The sequence below is a fragment of the Solanum tuberosum genome, unplaced genomic scaffold (genome assembly GCF_000226075.1).
Source record: "Solanum tuberosum cultivar DM 1-3 516 R44 unplaced genomic scaffold, SolTub_3.0 scf00309, whole genome shotgun sequence".
NCBI lineage: Eukaryota > Viridiplantae > Streptophyta > Magnoliopsida > Solanales > Solanaceae > Solanum > Solanum tuberosum.
In genome coordinates this window covers 414,748-426,572 of record NW_006239232.1, presented here as the reverse complement: position 1 = coordinate 426,572, position 11,825 = coordinate 414,748, and the positions used below count along the sequence as shown (strand labels likewise).

General features: G+C 29.4%; 2 protein-coding genes across 2 annotated transcripts; both read left to right on the top strand.

The window, feature by feature from the left end:
- Positions 1–4,029: 4,029 nt before the first annotated feature.
- Positions 4,030–5,332, top strand: LOC102589071 (2-hydroxyisoflavanone dehydratase-like). The gene has a single exon (XM_006359839.2). The coding sequence runs from the start codon at positions 4,153–4,155 to the stop codon at positions 5,134–5,136; it is 984 nt and encodes a 327-aa protein (XP_006359901.1). The 5' UTR covers positions 4,030–4,152; the 3' UTR covers positions 5,137–5,332.
- A 4,348-nt stretch (positions 5,333–9,680) lies between these two features.
- LOC102588740 (2-hydroxyisoflavanone dehydratase-like) lies at positions 9,681–10,715 on the top strand. The gene has a single exon (XM_006359838.2). The coding sequence runs from the start codon at positions 9,709–9,711 to the stop codon at positions 10,690–10,692; it is 984 nt and encodes a 327-aa protein (XP_006359900.1). The 5' UTR covers positions 9,681–9,708; the 3' UTR covers positions 10,693–10,715.
- The last annotated feature ends 1,110 nt before the right edge of the window (positions 10,716–11,825 follow it).

The window sequence follows — 11,825 nt, the reverse complement described above, 5'->3', positions numbered from 1 at the left end:
ATATAAAATACATAAGTCTATTTATTCAACTTTATCAAGTTCAAATATCAACTCATACGTATTAAAATTGAAGAGTATAAATATCAACTAAACGATAAGTCTTTTATTTATTTATGCCCAAAATAATTGTCAAAGGAACCTAGACCAAATCGCCCATCAGAGCTTATGCCACGTGTGATCTTTTGTAGTGAGGTAGTTTGGTGTCTTGTTCTTTGATCGTCTCTTTATTATTTTAAATTAATTATTTTTTGGGGCATTTATATTTAATTTTTTTTTTCTGGATCTAACGGGTCGTCCTCGGCCCAATTCTTAATGCTAGCGGATCAAGTGAGGTTGGACTGTTGAACCTCACTTCTAAATGGGCTGAAAGATCTTTAGCTAAAGAGAAAATTATGCGAATAAACAAACATATACTAATTAATTAGGGAAAAATTATATATAATAGCAAATTATAATTCAAATTAAATGTTATAACCACATTTTGATTTAATTGTAACCCGTAGCAAACTGTTGTCATTCGCCTCTCTCCCTGAAATTCTCGCTTGCCACTCTCCCTTTCTCGCTCGCCTCTCTCACTTTATACAAACACAAAAACACAAATATATAAATTGTGTTTCTGTTTGTATAAAGTGAGAGAAAATTGTATATACACATGCAAATACATATATCTTCGTCCTATACACTTATAATTATACAATACAAATCTTCTCTTGCCCAATTCTGTTTTGCCCTTCTCTCTTCCTCGCTTTATACAGACATAGATTATACAAAATACAATGTATAATTTGTGTTTGTATAAAGTGAGAGAGAGATATTTGATATACAAACGTTTTATTTCGATTCAATTGTATGCAAATTCAAATTTTATGCAGATATACAAACACATAAAATTGAATTGAGAGGCTGCTAGCGATTTATACAAACGAGAGGCTGCCAGCGATTTTATACAAATCTGATGCCCTCGGCGATTTATACAATCTGATGCTCCATAACAAAGCGCAATTATGCAAATTATAGCTATAACATACAAATATGATTTTTATGTTTGCTAAATGTGAAAATTGATCATTAATTAGTTAACATAATTATAATTTGAATTAATTAGGACTCACATCTTAATTTTAGTTATACTTGCGTCGCTTATACATATACAAATACAATTTATATATATACACACAAAAATTCACAGCCAAATTTTTGTTACAAAATCTTGGTTAATCATCAAAAAATTAAATCGACAAACAAAAGTTAACTTGTTACCATAATCCACCAAGATTTTTGGCTAAAACTTGATATATCACCAAAAATTTGGTTACAAATTTAGGCAATTTCAAAATGATGGTAAAATTTGTCTTATTATAAAGGGCATCTTACATAAATCTCACTACTTTAGATCTCAATTACTAGGATTTCCGATAGTTTGTAATATTACTTTTTATACCATATTTTTGCCCCAAGATACATGTATCACTGATGGCGAGATACATGTATCCAACCGTTTTAAAAGCTGAGATACACGATTTATTAATTTAAATTAAAGGGGTTGTAACTTATTTCCTTAATTAATGAATTAATTGCTAACTAATTAACAACTCAACAAATTTACAGGATCTTGAGTATCATCTCTAACAAATATTCCTAAAATAACTTAATAATTTTGATTCAAATTTCAATTTTATAAATAAAATTCATTAAATATATATAAATTATTAAATTTTTAAAAAATAAATAAATTATTATTCGGATATGTGATTGAGAATAAAGTGTGTCTATGTGTGTTTTATGTTTTTGTGTCATAAAGTATATTTTAATTAATCTGATCTGGACGTAAATATGGATAATTGTAACAAATATTAGAAAAAGAATTTTCATATAGGTGAAGACAAAAATAAAATATATATAATTTGTATTAGGTAGTTTGTTTTTATACACGTAGCATTTATAGCCGGATACTTATAAAGTCTCAATTAGGTTAATACAAAAATAATTAATTATCTTAATCCAGATAATTTTAGCAATATATTTTTATAAAAAATTGGATTTGCCTCCGAATCCCCCAGAACTAGGGTAGAAAATTTTGGTACTATGTAATTTTTTTTTACTGGGTATAATATATGGGTTGTCTAAAAAAAATTAAAAAATTATTAATAATAAAAAAGAAATAATGTGACATGGCGTCCCATTAAGAGAGAGATGATGCTTTTTTTGTGTCAAGTATATTTTGAGAAAAATATATAAAATTGGGTGATATTGTAATCCTAAAACAAACATAAGTGATATTATTAGGTAATTTCCCAAATAAGAGTGACTATCTAGGGAAATTACTCAAAAATGAACATTCCAAAATTCAATAAGATTTTCTAATACGAATTAAGAGTAAAAATAACAAAAACTTATAAGTAAAAAAAAAATGAAATGACGGAATAAACTAGAACGCTATCATGATCTCTTAATGCCAATAAATGAAAAAAATAAATTACAATAAAGAGACGTTAGACAAATGGCTGAAATGTAAATGCAAACAATAAAAAAAAAATATTTTTGTTGAAATATTAAAATAATTATTTTTTCAAACATAATCTCTAGAAGGTTTTTGAAATATCAGACAGTAGATATTGACCCTTCCATTTTTTTTCTTTTTTCCATTATTGAGAGGATAATAACAGAAATTTTATTAACCATCCATTTATTTTGGATTTTAATTCTACACCTTGACAATATATAATTTAAACAATCAAATTATTTAAAATGAAATAAAAAAAAGTTATGTGATCACGATCTACGTTATATATATCTACTAATCAATGTAGCTTGCCGAAAGTCACAAATTGGTAGCCTAATTAATTACTCCCTCAGTCGAATATTAACTGGTCATCTTTTTAAAAATATATGCTTCAAATTACTTGATCACTTAATAAATTAAGATAAAATTAATTAATTTTTTTCTATTTTACCCTTATAATTAATATTCATCATCATGTTTAATGTTCACATAATTGATCTCTAGAGCTTAAACAAAATTAAAGTTCACAGCATTTATCTTTTCAAAGAGTTCATTAAATACTTAATTACTCTTTTATAATTTTGCCCTCACTCTACTTATAATAGAATTGTTTAATAACAAGTATACACATGAATAACAAAAACAACTTATAAAGTGAGAATATCAATTCAATGCGAAGATCAAACAAAATAATGGAGTGACAAGTTATAATTAATTTGCCAAATTTAAAGATCCAAAAAATTCATTTGATTTTTGTTGGAAGAAAGAACTGTTTCACCATAAATTGATATTGAAATAAATGTACATAAGTTCCAATGATACCTTTTGTATGCCTTGTGTCATCATAAATTATCTTGATATCCATCAATATGGATAAAAGATAAATTAGTCAAATTAATCATCTTATTTATAATATCTTAAGTACCATGTAAAATGAAAAGTGATCAGTTAATATGGGATGAAAAGAGCAGCTTTTAAAAAAGAACAAAATATTTTTACCTATTATACCCTCAATTAATTACTTTGAAAAATGTAGAACTTCTTAAAAATCTTAAGTTTTCACTTCATAATTAATAGGGCTAAAATGGTAAACTCACTATGTCAATAATTGTTTTCTTAATAGGTGTGTCAATTCAAAAATAGACAAATAACTAGGGACAGAGGGAGTACTTCCTTTTGTTTCATATTAGTTGATCTTTATACTAAAAATTAATTGTGATATATCAATTTATATGATGTATTTTTTAAAATTTATTCTAAGAAAAATAATTTTTTTATATTCCAAAATAAAATAACTTAATTTTAAATATGTTATTTTACTTTATAAATGATTTACAACCAAACACATGCCTCTTATGTTGTAAATTTTAAAAATCTTTCTTTTCAAATTTCGTATTCACTAGCTTAAATTGAAACGAAAGAAGTGTTAAATAAGTAAATTTTGTTCTCTCACTTTTATTCCCCTCCCTCCAAATTCAATCTCTAAAATTCTAGAAGCTTGCCAAAGTCATGCTCCAACACTTAATTGGGTCACAACGTGCTGAGAAACAAGACAACCAAACCCCATTATATAAACCAAACTTTCTTTACTCAAATCAACTTCCATACCATACCTTATCTTCTAATTCTCTCTACAATAATTTTTTTCCATGGCTACTTCAAATGACAACAACAATGAAGATTTCACTCAAATCGATTGTTGGTACAGAATCTATAAGGATGGTCGAGTTGAACGTTTCTATGACACACTTGGTGTAGCATACGTACCCCCATCACTTGAAGATCCAGCCACTGGTGTCTCCTCTAAAGATGTTACAATTTCACCACATGTTTCTGCTAGACTTTACCTTCCAAAAAACACAAACAATTCCACCCAAAAACTTCCCATTATAGTGTATTACCATGGTGGTGCACTAGTTCTTGGATCTGCTTTTTTTAACACGTACCATAATTATCTCAATGTCTTGGTTTCTGAATCCAACGCAATCGCGATTTCAGTAGAGTATCGGTTAGCCCCTGAACATGACGTGACCACAATTTACGAAGATTCTTGGACTGCACTTCAATGGGTCGCGTCACATGCTAGTGAAAAAAAATTCACTAGTGATAACGAAGACCAGTGGATTAAAAACTTCGGAGATTTTAGTAGATTGTCTATAATTGGAGATAGTGCTGGTGGGAATATAGTTTATCATATGGCGATGAGAGCAGGGAGAGAAGATGGTATTAATGAAAAGGTAGCTATTAATGGTTCGATTCTTGTTTGTCCTTACTTTTTGGTTCCAATTGAGAATATTAAAGAAAGTGGAGCGTACAAAAATTGGATTATTATTAGTTCACCATCAGAAGCTGGGCTACATAGTCCATTGATTAATCCACTTGCTGAGAATGCTCCTAGTTTGTCGCAGTTGGGTTGTTCTAGGATGTTGTTGTGTTTTACGGATAAAGATGTGTATATTTCAAAAGAAATTGGGATTCGTTTCGTTGAAGGCGTAAAGAAAAGTGGTTGGAAAGGGGATTTGGAGTTTATTGTAGTTGAAGATGAAGTTCATTGCTTTCAACTGAATAATCCTAATACAGAGAAATCTCAAGATTTGATCAAGCGTTTTGCTTCTTTTATCCGACTTGAGTAATTTTAAATATTACATTAAATATTAGTGGACTATATGTAGCTCAGCTTCTGATGGTGAGCTAATAATAATCCAATTCTTGTACGCTCCACTTTGTTCAATGTTTTCAATTGGAACCAAAAAGTAAGGACAAACAAAAATCTGTATATAATTATTGCAATTAGTGGCATACACCTATACATCCTTGTTGCTTCAATAATTCTCTTATCTTGATTTTTGTTATGATGAAGTATCATTTTCGATTGCCTTATCATCAGAAAGTGGAGTAATAAATGCAATGCAAGAATAATATTATTTTATATTATGTTGATTTCATATATTATGTAATATAAAACATCAATTATTGATTATCACATGATGGGAGGCAAATGCATGCCTTTTGTCACCAACTTTGTAAGCCTAGAAGTAAAAGATATTATAGAATATGGATAGTGGATTTTGGTCTTTATTAATCTAGTTCCCTCATTTGACTACTAATTTTACTACTATATATTATCTCATCCACGTCATGGCTAGGCGGCCAGATGAGCAGTAAAAATAAAAATAGTGTTTGAATTTTGGGAAAAAGGAAAAAACTAATAAAAGATTAGTCACCTGCTATAGAAGGGTTAATGTTATCTGGTGTAATAAAAAATTATATGCTAACGATGTATGAAACTTAAACTCTACATTGTAAAGGTTAGCAACCTTTTCTTTTCTTCAACTTGTCTTTTGAATTTTGATGTATGATTTCTAGGAGGTTGTTGAGGATTCAAATGGCTATTCAAATCAGAAATTTAAATACTAATTTATTTTATGCTAATTAAGAAGATTTAACATTTTATATATGCGTTAAAAGTTATTTTTACTTTATTTAAATAGGAGTATAATCTTCTCATAGATTGTTGCATATTTAACTTCACCACTGACTTGAGGATTTAACTTTTCTTTATGAAGGTTCTTCCCTTTAATTTCCTCCTAGTGCTCAGTCTAACATCTAGAAAATAATTGAAATTGTTTAGGACATGTTAGTATCAAAGTCTCCAAATATATAACTTTTTTTTTCCTTTTACTTACATTGTCCCATATTAGCTGATCATCTTATAAAAAATAGTCCCATATTAATTGATCAACTTACTAAATCAAGAAAACATTAATTATAATTTGTCTTAGAATTCCCAAGAAGCTTCTAAAGGAGTACTAAAATAAGAAAAATTATCTTCTTATTTATGATTTCTTAAAACACTGTGCAAAATAGAAAGTGATCGAGACGGGTAGTACCAAACAAGAAAAATGACCATAGCATTCTCACTTTAATTTGATTCTAGAAGTTTGCCAAATCATCATGATGAGATGTCATTATTTGAATGTAAAACCCATGCCTCCACTAAATCTAGATTTGCTCAATTATTCTTTACTTTGGCCATCAACTGCTGAGAAACAAGACAACCAAATCCCATTATATAAATCAAACTTCCTTCCAAATTTCTATACACAAATCAACTTTCTTACAATACCACATCTTCTAATTATTCTCTCTACAATAAATTTTTTTTCATGGCTAATTCAAATGACAATAACAATGAGGTTGTCACTCAAATGGATTGTTGGTATAGAATCTATAAGGATGGTCGAGTCGAACGTTTATATGACACAAATAACTTATTAACGTACGTACCCCCATCACTTTAAAAACAGTCTTTTACTGACAAATTTAAATAGACCCTTGCCAAATGAACTCTTGTAGATCAGAGCATGTGCTCTTAATAAAAAGCCATGAGAAGTGTTGAAAACACCTCTAAATTTGACGAGAGTTTAGAAATGTGTTTCACTAATATTGTAAGATGGGCAGTGTATTTAAGTTCAATTAGTCAAGTAAAAAGATAATTTTAAGACTATCAATAATTCAAGAATGAAACTAATCATTTGCCCTGAATTTAGAATTGTCTTCAATACTTCACTCTGAAATTATTGATAGTTTCAAAATGATCAAAATTTAGAATGTTCTTTAAATATTCTCCTAAATCTATAGTACTCCATATGGCCACAACTGAAATAAGTTGGATTCAAATATAGAGTGTTTCAAATTGTTTCTTTCACCCTGTTTAATTATCCTATGATAATAATCATATAAGCTATCATAACGCCATTCCAAAACTCAGAAGAAAAAAAAAGCTTCTAAAACTTTGTAAAGTTTCTTTATACAATTATGCTTATGTGACATGAAGACTACAGAAACACCCCTGCATTTTTTTGCAGATTGTGCTTGGATTAAACAGTTGAGATCTAATTTATCAAATAATAAAATATAATTATGCTAGAGAGAATTAAAAAGAAGTATTTCAAAAAGGAGATTGTTGCAGCTACTTGGGGAGCAATTGTTTACCATACTTGGTGGTTATGAGATTAGGTTCTCCCTTAGGTGTATTGGTTGCTTGTTTTTGTTGGTAATGGTATATTATCACATTAGTTAGAAAAAAACACTCTTTTTGATTATTTTTCTATTTATAAATTATTTTATTAAGTGTAGAAGAGAAATTTTAAAATTAAGTTATTTTTTATTATCAAAAGGTACATATTCCTCGGAGACGGACTTAAAAAAAAAATGCGCCATGTAATTAAAAAAGAGGGTTATTTTTATGGACTAATTCTCCATGGGAAAAAAAAAGATTGATTTATGGTTCCACTACATGATGGCTTTGAATTTTGATCATCACACATGGGAGGCATTTGTCACCAACTTTGTAAGCCAAGAAGTAAAAGATATTATAGAATATAGATAGTGGATTTTGGTCTTTATTTATCTAGTTCCCTCATTTGACTACTAATTTTACTGTATATAAATACCTCATCCACGTCATGGCTAGGTGGCCAGATGAGCAGTAAAAAAAATAGTGTTTGAATTTTGAAAAAAAAAAAAAAACTAGTAAAAGATTAGTTACCTGTTAATTGTTATAGAAGGTTAATGTTATTTGATGGTGTATTAATAAAACATTATACGCTAGCTAGTAAAACTTAAACTCTACATATAAAGATTAGCAACCTTTTCTTTTCTTTTGAATTTTGATGTATGATTTCTAGAAGGTTGTTGATGATTCAAATGACTATTCAAATCTGAAATTTAAATACTAATTTATTTTATGCTAATTAAGAAGAATTAACATTTTATATATGCGTTAAAAGTTATTTTTACTTTATTTAAATAGGAGTATAATCTTCTCATAGATTGTTGCATATTTAACTTCACCACTGACTTGAGGATTTAACTTTTCTTTATGAAGGTTCTTCCCTTTAATTTCCTCCTAGTGCTCAGTCCAACATCTAGAAAATAATTGAAATTGTTTAGGATCATCTTAGACCAAATGTAACATGTTAGTATCAAAGTCCCCAAATATATAACTTTTTTTTCATTTTACTTACTTCATTCTGTATTAGCTGATTATCTTATAAAAAATAATTGTCCCGTATTAATTGATCATCTTACTAAATTAAGAAAGCATTAATTATATTTTTTCTTATCTTGCAATAATTTTTTTTTTAAAAAAGTGTTCACATTTGTTTGTATAATTCTCAAGAAACTTCTTAAGGAGTAATGAAATAGAAAAAAATATCTTCTTATTTATGATTTCTTAAACGTCGTGCTAATTAGAAAGTGATCAACTAATATTACACTGGTAGTACCAAACAAGAAAAATGACCATATCATTCTCACTTTAATTTGATTCTAGAAGTTTGCCAAATCATCATGATGAGATGTCATTATTTGAATGTTAAACCCATGCCTTCACTAAGCTAGCGTTTGGCCATAGATTTCTAAATATTCTTGGCAAATATTATTTGGGTGAAAATTTGGGTGAAATTTCACCATGTGTTTGGCCATAGTATTTGGGAAATATATTTCACTTTTTTAGAAAAATATGATTTATACCCACAAGTTTTAAAAACTATCAAAACTAACCATAAGTTTGTATTATAAGCCAATTGAACCGTCGTTGCAACAATAACAAATAGTGTACATGACACTAGAGCAATGTGGTAGTTTGGAGTGAGTGCAACAAGCATCATTCCATACATCGTGAAGTAGACAAAGCACATGACTTTGTTACCCTGAGCCGATTGTTCATCATTTTCATCAACAACCATATCATCATTTAATATTCACTGAATATTTCATCACTACTTTGGTGTTCACGTGAAAAAATTATGTAAATACGACACAAACAACTACTATAGAGAGTGTTTTTGTAAAAAGATAAAAAGTTTGGGGTAAAAATTTCAATTTTCAAAAGATCCCAAATAATGAGATTTGGCCCAAATACTAGAAAAAACTAGTATTTGGGAATTTGGGATATTTGCCAAAAATATTTTCCAAATAATGGCAAATTATATGGACAAACACTATTTGCCAAATTTTCCCCCAAATAATATTTGGGAAATCTATATACATCAAAAAACAACACATCCCATTATATACTTCTGAAAAACAACACAACACATCCCATTATATACATCAAACTTCCTTCCAAATTTCTATACACAAAATCAACTTTCTTACAATACCTCATCTTCTAATTCTCTCTACAATAAATTTTTTTCATGGCTAATTCAAATGACAATAACAATGAGGTTGTCACTCAAATGGATTGTTGGTATAGAATCTATAAGGATGGTCGAGTCGAACGTTTATATGACACAATTGGCATAGCATACGTTCCCCCATCACTTGAAGATCCAGCCGGTGGTGTCTCCTCTAAAGATGTTACAATTTCTTCACATGTTTCTGCTAGACTTTACCTTCCAAAAAACACAAACAATTCTACCCAAAAACTTCCCATTTTCGTGTATTACCATGGTGGTGCATTAGTTCTTGGATCCGCTTTTTTTAATGTGTATCAACGTTATCTCAATGTCTTGGTTTCTAAATCTAACGCAATCGCGATTTCAGTAGAGTATCGGTTAGCCCCTGAACATGACGTGACCACAATATACGAAGATTGTTGGACTGCACTTCAATGGGTCGCGTCACATGCTAATGAAAAAAAATTCACTAGTGATAACGAAGACCCGTGGATAAAAAACTACGGAGATTTTAGTAGATTGACTATAATTGGAGATAGTGCTGGTGGGAATATAGTTTATCATATGGCGATGAGAGCAGGAAGAGAAGGTGGTATTAATGAAAAGGTAGCTATTAATGGTTCGATTCTTGTTTGTCCTTACCTTTTGGTTCCACTTGAGAACATTGAACAAAATGTATCGTACAAGAATTGGATTATTATTAGCTCACCATCAGAAGCTGGGCTTCATAGTCCAATGATTAATCCACTTGCTGAGAATGCTCCTAGTTTGTCTCAGTTGGGTTGTTCTAGGATGTTGTTGTGTTTCGCGGAGAAAGATGAATATATTCCAAAAGAAATTGGGGTTCGATTAGTTGAAGGTGTAAAGAAAAGTGGTTGGAAAGGGGATTTAGAGTTGATTGAAGTTGAAGATGAAGGTCAGTGCTTTCAACTAGCTAATCCTGAAACTGAGAAATCTCAAGATTTGATCAAGCGTTTTGCTGCTTTCATCCAACTTAAGTGATGATTAGGATTAATAATTCTCTTTATCTTTATTTTTTCATGATGAGATGTCATTTTCGATTGTTTTAATTTAACGTCCAAAAGTACGAGTAAAAGCAATGCAAAAATAATTAATATTATTTTATATTACGTTTGATTTTATTGTTACCTTTATATTTTTGTTTCTGAATCAAACACAATTTTGATTTCACTAGAGTACAAGCTAGCGAACAATTCACCATTGCTAACCATTGTGATTTGTGAATCTTCAACCATAATAAATAAGATAACATAAAAAGACCTATAATAAAAGAAGCATAATATTTAATATAATTTGTTCAAATTATTTACATATTCGAAAACTAATATTTAAAACTTGTGGTCTAAAATATTCTTTCATCATTGATGTGATTATAAATTATTTCATTAAGGATAAAAGTAAAATTTTAAAGTTAAATTGTTTCTAATTAGTATAAAAAAGTTATTTAATTTTTCTATACAAACTATAAAATAAAAGAACGTATCACATCAATTAAGACAAAAGATTACTTTTCTGAATACTACGGGTGCACCAATATTATGAGTTGATAAAAATAATAAAATGTGGTTTACCTGAAATCAAACCGCAGTCACATGAGTGGTCGCGCTCACTTGTACCGACAATACTAATTGCCTTTTGTGCTTTTCATGAGGGCTAGGGCTGGCAAGGGGACAGGGACGGGGATTGTGGGACGGGACAAAGGGAGACGGGACGGGAGGGGGACGCCCTTGGCCGGGATTCGGCCGGGATCGAGATTGTGGGGACCGGGATTGGCGGGACAAAAATACGTCCCATCCCGTCCCACTATATATACAGGATGGGACGGTGTTTGGCGGGACGGGACATGAAATTTTTTATTTTTTATATGTTTATTTATTTGTATTGAAATTATATGTTATTGAATAACATTTTTTAATTTATTTGGTTTTCAATAACATTTTTAGCTAATAAAAAATGCTTAAAGTTTTCAAATTTCAAATTTAAACTTTCAAATTTCAAACTTGAAAGTTCAAATTTGTATTTTAAATATTTTAAAAGAATTTAACTTGAAATAGTGATGTAGTCTTTTGTTTTGATTTAATACAAAAAACAATAAAATATTAGAAGTTACAAGT

What these genes read in the sequence shown, in the direction of transcription:
- LOC102589071 (XM_006359839.2), top strand. Translation starts at nt 4,153, where the DNA reads ATGGCTACTTCAAATGACAACAACAATGAAGATTTCACTCAAATCGAT.
- LOC102588740 (XM_006359838.2), top strand. Translation starts at nt 9,709, where the DNA reads ATGGCTAATTCAAATGACAATAACAATGAGGTTGTCACTCAAATGGAT.